This window comes from Beta vulgaris, chromosome 5 (genome assembly GCF_026745355.1).
Source record: "Beta vulgaris subsp. vulgaris cultivar EL10 chromosome 5, EL10.2, whole genome shotgun sequence".
Taxonomy (NCBI): domain Eukaryota; kingdom Viridiplantae; phylum Streptophyta; class Magnoliopsida; order Caryophyllales; family Amaranthaceae; genus Beta; species Beta vulgaris.
In genome coordinates, this window is record NC_079206.1 from 24,522,710 (window position 1) to 24,529,028 (window position 6,319).

General features: G+C 37.7%; 1 protein-coding gene across 2 annotated transcripts; it reads right to left on the reverse strand.

Moving 5' to 3' along the window:
• Nucleotides 1-946: 946 nt before the first annotated feature.
• On the reverse strand, nucleotides 947-5,351 carry LOC104893175 (hypothetical protein). 2 transcript variants are annotated; one of them, XM_048644692.1, is made up of 4 exons: nucleotides 4,701-5,351; nucleotides 3,217-3,363; nucleotides 2,428-3,108; nucleotides 947-2,295 (listed from the first exon to the last, which is right to left on the reverse strand). In XM_048644692.1, exons 1-4 carry the CDS (start codon nucleotides 5,079-5,081, stop codon nucleotides 1,201-1,203), a joined length of 2,304 nt encoding a protein of 767 aa, XP_048500649.1. In that variant the 5' UTR covers nucleotides 5,082-5,351; the 3' UTR covers nucleotides 947-1,200. The 2 variants fall into 2 exon arrangements, with proteins under 2 accessions (XP_048500649.1, XP_010677560.1); XM_010679258.3 differs by having other exon boundaries at nucleotides 3,217-3,372; nucleotides 4,701-5,349.
• Between the last annotated feature and the right edge of the window lie 968 nt (nucleotides 5,352-6,319).

The window sequence follows — 6,319 nt, forward strand, 5'->3', positions numbered from 1 at the left end:
ATCAAATAGCAATCTAATGTGGAAAAAAGTGTATAGTTTGTCAAAAAGCAAGGGGATTCTTTTGGGAGGAAAAAGAGTGTTCAACTTTACAGCTCACAATTTTGAATTACATGACAACCCCACATTTATGGGGGGCTATGTTTTATCTAATTATCAATACCACCCAACCTGCCCTAATTATTACAGTAACCACCACATTCTAGAATAAGGATACTGAGTACCACTAGGTTATAAATATAGGCTAATTATATCATATATGTATGGTTAGTCCACTAATTCTCTAGTTCTATCTCTAATTATACACAGTATTTTAGAAATTTTGATTTTTTATAGTACTCCCTTCGTTTCCTAAAGATCTTCCCACTTACTGTTCCTATAGATACCAAGGAAAATCAAGTTGTGTGGGGCATGGTATGAATAAAGTAGGAGAGAGAAAGGGGTTAAGATAAATAAACAAATATAAAGGGGTTAAAGTAGGAGAGAGAAAGGGAGTAAAATTAAATTAATAATGTAATGGTGGACCATATGATAGTGACATGAGAGGGTAAATAGGGAAATTTGTTTTGCCAAATAAGAAATAAAGCAAAAGAGGGAAGATTTTTTGAAAACACCCTTAAACGGAAAGAGGGAAGATCTTTAAGAAACGGATGGAGTACAACTTTATATCAACTTCAACATTGGATTAGAGTACAAAAAATTAAGGCCACTTTGCCATGAAAGGGTGTAAAGATAACCTTTTTTCTCTCTCCTCCCCTTTTGCGATACTGTAGTGTTTATACTTTATACCCAAAAACAATACTAAACGTATTTGGGGGTAAAAGTACAAAAAGAAAAGACGAAAGAATGCAGAAATGCAGATGAAAATAAAGTCAAGTAACAAGACAATATTCATCAATTGAAGCTACAAAAGTGTAAAACATTGAGAAAAAGGAGTTTGAAATATCAGTTTCCAAAAAGGCCTAGTTTCATTCCAAACTGACCCTTTACAAGATTAATTAAAGTTGTGCCAGCAATGATTACAAAAGGAAATGCAGTTCTATTTCCTAAGAGCTTTGCAAAAAAATAAGCCACCAAAAGAAAGGCTCGGACGAGTTAATCTTGCTTATCTCGAATCCGTTTCAGCCCTTACAAAGCAAATAACTAGAAACAACGGAAAAAGCAGTTAGTGCAGTTAAAACCTTGGCTAAGATATACACCGTCCTAGGCAGCGGCAACTTCAGATATTGCTACTTCCATTTCATGCAGCAAGTTTGTAGTTGTCGACACCACTTCAGCAGCTGATGATGATGCCTCGGCTAATGGAGGAGAGAGAAACTGTGTATAGTGAAACTCAACCTGAAGACGATGCAATGGGGGAGAAGACAATAACCCTTTCTTGACATCTGCTAGAAGTTCTCTTACTGGAAGTGCTGCTAAGAAGTTCTTGATGTAGTCCTTACAAACCTCCTTCCCTTGACAAACCAATTCCTCTTCCTCACTCTTCACAAGCTCTTCAGCCTTGGACTCATCAGTAGGTCCATTTCTCTGCTCAGACCCATTTTCCACCATAGGTTGATCTACAGCAGGTTTTTCATCTGCTGGTTGGGAGTTAGCTGGGAGTCTTACAATCTTGGTGTTTCGATCAAATTTCAGCACGTAGGCCTGATTGCATCCTTCATAGAGCCTCTCTCCCAATGTGTCAATGATATAGTAAGCGTCAGGTTCCACCTTGAGAATAAAGAAGTGGTCGTTCCAACTGATAATGAACACGTGAGGATCACCATAGGTAGGGCACTCCAAACTACAACGGCTAATCTCATCCCATATCCCGTCAAATGACATTGCACCTTGTAGAAAGTCAAATTTACCCTCAACAGTTTCTTCAGGGTGGAAAAACCCGATAAAAGACTTGCCTGGGTGAACGGAAAGAGGGCGAATCTTAGCCTGCAGAACAGTCTCTAGATCGAAATGCTTGTCGGGAAACCTTTCCCTATATGCTTCATTCTCACAGAGTTTCCTCCACTCAAGTGAGCCATCTCTGATCAGACTGTCGAACTGGGATTTGATGGGCATCATCCCACAATTGTTATGGAACCAGTCAGCAATAACAGCAACTAAAGCAGTGCAAGCACTTTCACCAGCTGCTCTCTCACTCCTTTGATCAATGGAACCAAAGAAAACCTCTGCATAAACCTTCATCAGTCCATCACGGCTCACAATTTCTTTTTGTTCCCAGCTGCCTACAGCAAAACTATCATCACCAAATTCTGATATTGAGGGCCGATCTGCTGCTGAATCGTCTTCACTTTTACGCCACTGAAAAATAGCACTTTCAGTTATTTCTGATCAAAGAGCTAATGTGCATTTGAAAAGATTATGAAGCTAAAGAAAACTTAAAGCAAACAAGAGGTAAAAAGGGTAAAGAGCAATAAATAAAATAATACTCACTCCAAGTGAGATGGATTCATCTGAACTGAGCTGCCGTCTGTCAAAGTCAATATCATCTCCACCTTCTTCAGCATATGCCTTCTTCAGCAATGGTTCTCCCTTAGCTTTAGGGGACCTAAAATTTAGCTTTCTCTTTCTCCAAGGAAGAATGCTACGTTTTGAACTCTGGACAAGTGGTAGCTCACTAGCCCCAGAAGTGGAATCTTCATTAACCGAGCATCCAACATCTGACTTCCGGTGACTGTAGTAAATGGAATCTTCATCCTGGCTAGTGACTCGTGTACTAGAAATAAATGACCCTCCCATATAATTAGCATAAGCCAAACTCCCATAACTAAACGACTTCCTAACACTAGAAGTCTCCTTTGCTTCATCTGTCTCTCCTTCACCAAATTCATCATAGGAGTCTGAATCGAACGGGTAATCACCATCCTCACTCCTAGAAGAGCACCTCCCTTCACTGCCCTCATCCTCACGACATGCTTTTTTTGCTCTTCGAGCAGAGACATATTCTGTCAGGATTTTTACTTTTCTTAGACCGGCTTTCAGAGCAGAAAGTTCATCTTTCTCTGAAGGAAGTGTGTCTGTGGACTGTGGAGGTGACGACACAGGAACAATAGACCGTTTGAGTGAATCTCCAGAATCTTGTGTAGTTCTAAGTTCCACAAAGCTTAGTGATAACTGCCAGCAGTTAATCAGAATAATTGAGCACATATACAAGCAGATAAAAGAAGATAACTAGGAATCATGTTAGGAAAGAAATAAATACAGAAGATAACTCGGACATACGTGTAGTGAAGGACACAGATCAGCAACGTCGCCTGAAACGGTCAGAGGAAGGCTTAAGTCAAATTCTTTCTGCTCGGTCATAGATGCATACTCAGCTACATTTAGCGACGCAGTTGCAAGGACAGGAACCTTGTTCTTTTGACTTGGCTTTGAACCCTAACATAGTAGTAATGATGTGAGTTATCTTCCTAAATATATAAGAGCAGTCATGAAAATCATAATATACAGGAAAGATATTGATGACATGACCGTGGTAAAAGATGTGCTAAATCCACCAACTCGGAGAACAACGAGTTGTCGGTCTAAAGAACATGGCACGCAGAACAAAGACAATCAAGCAGCAAAGGCAGAAAAAGATGTTGAAAATTGGAGTTTGGCTTCTGGTTTGTTCTTAAAGATTCTTTCCTTACAAAGATAAATAAGTATAGGATTGACAATAATAGCTCATCCCTTCCTCAAGGCATAGGCATCCTAATCTAAATAGTACTGCGAAACAATAAGCAAAAGCATTATAAACTATGAATCTTTTCAAGTAGAAAATTTTTCAATAGACTCAAAGTCTCAAACAACTATGACTTGGGTAATTTGTGGTATGTGATGCCCAATCAATTACTAGTATTAGCGATCCGAATTCATCAAGCCAAAGAGTCATCAAACTAAGAGAACCAAAAGGTTCCAATTAAGAAAACAATCAATACTATTACTGATTCCATCCCATTCCATTCCTATATATCCCAACATCCACTCCTACGCCACTAAAAGAGCGAACATTGAGCTTGTTTTTAAAATACTCTTGCAAACATAGAAAGCAATTCGGGATGAAAATTCGTGATCATCAAACAACATAAAACTAACTGGATCGAGTTAGGTCGTACTAAAGACATCAATAATGCGAAAATTCACCCCACGCCAATTCGACAATAAGTCAATAACAATGATCTTCTTTCTTAATTCAAACTATCCATTTCATATCTTCTCTAGATTCACAAACATCCTCATATTCCCTCACACCGTAATTGTAGGTTTTCCACTTTAAATAACAAAATAATACTCAGAGTATAACATATTTAATGTCATTGCAATCTTATCCTTCGACAAAAAAAGAAAGAAATAATTAGTCATAAATTGAAACCAGATTAAAAAAAAAAAAAAGATAAGAGATAAATAAAATAAAATAAAAAGACTAAACTTGGGGAAAAATAAGAAAATAGGAAAACAACAGAAAAGAGGAACATCAAACAATTAATGTCAATTTCACATCACTATTCATAAATAGTTTCCATTTCCTCCGACCAATTAAAAATTAAAAAGATCCCCGAATAAAAACACATTCAAATTTTCAATTCTTTATTAAAATTACTTAAATCTTTTATTAGTCCATAACATAAACACATGAACCCAACCCACCGAATACCGATCTATTTTCCAACAAGATTCACAAATTGACAAAAAAAAACATTTTATAGAAAAAGAAAAACACTCACATGAAGAAGGGAAAATCCGATCTCCCAGGGAAGAAAAGAATTGCAATTATCTTTACTAGAAGAAAAAGTACAAACACTGTGAAACTCCTCATCCCACTGAAAAACGGCACCGTTTTGATTTCCTTCAACTTCCTTAGTGATATCGCTCTTAATTGATGACTTTCTTCTCATAAGAGCAACTTTCTTTTCATTAGGCGGACCTTTCCAACGAATCTCCACCGTTAATTTAATCTGATGATCTTCATCACAATGATCTTCTTCTACACCTTCCCGCACCTGATCACACCACCCTTTCACCTTCTTCACAACCACTTTAACATCGTATTTTTTCGTCAACATCGGCGGCGGCCATGGCCTCCATTTCATCATCTTCACCACCATGGATTAAAACGACGCGTTTTAAGGAACTCAAATGAATTAAACGATGTATCTAGTAGTACTAATTAATCGACATTTGGAAAGTAAAGAAAAAAGGATAAATTTAAGATAGGGAATAGAGGAGAGAGAATATGCCGTTAGTTGCGCTTTTGTGTGTGTATGAGAGAGAGTGAAGGGGGAGAAGAAGAAGAAGAAGAGAGGAAAAGGGAGAGTGAGAAAAGAAAGGTCAGGATTTTGTTTGGTAGTGTTAGTTAGGAGAGAGATTTAACTAGAGTTTGAGGGTTGGGTTAGTTTAAGTTGAGTTTAATGTATAACGTTAGAAGAGAGAGAAAGAGAGGACCACGTGTGGGTAAACGCTGTTTTGGTTTGCTTATAGATGACTTGGAATTAGAAACAAATTACAATTGTTGTTGTTTGTTGTTGGGTTTTGTTGTTGTTAATCTTGGATTTGGTTTGTGTTGTTCCGTTGTTGTTGTTTGATAATTGTACTACTACTTTTTACTCTCTGTGAAACACTTTAAAGTCCTACAGTAGTAGCTTATGTTATGTAACGGAGTTGTGAACTTTAACCAAGTCGTCGTTGACTCGTTGCTGTCTATCTCTTTCTTTCTTTGTTATCCTTTATGTGTTTTCGGGTTTTTGAAATTTTTGTCAATGGGGTTAGATGTGGACGATGATGACTTGGGCTTTATATTTCGTTGAATTTGATTATTGTTTAGAGTCAATACACGGTGTGAGTGTGTGACTTGATTATGGAGTTATTGATATTTATAATTTTATATGAGGATAAATAGGTATTCCCCCTTTGTTTCAAAATATATAAGATAAGTATGTTAAATGAAAATTTGTTTTAATTACAATTATCTTTTATAATACGATAAATTAAACTATATATATTAAAAAAAAATTGACACGAACAGTCTCAATCATGGACGTTCCACCTACCATTTTCAGTCCTAATTTTTTTATTATTTCTTAATGTTCCCAACTATATGGTATGTTTTATAAAAACTGTCACATCAGGTTGGTGACCTGCTACAATAAGTAAAACGTCTAAAACCACCACTTTAGAGTCCAACCACCCCGTCCCCTCCCTTGCCCGCCACTCCCACCCCCGAAACTGCCACCCCCTCTCCCCACCCGGAACTGCCACCTGCTTCCCTACCCCCTCCCCCTATGAAGCACGGGTACGCCTCTCAGGCGCCATTTCCCGTACCTGGTACGATACGGGTACGAGACGG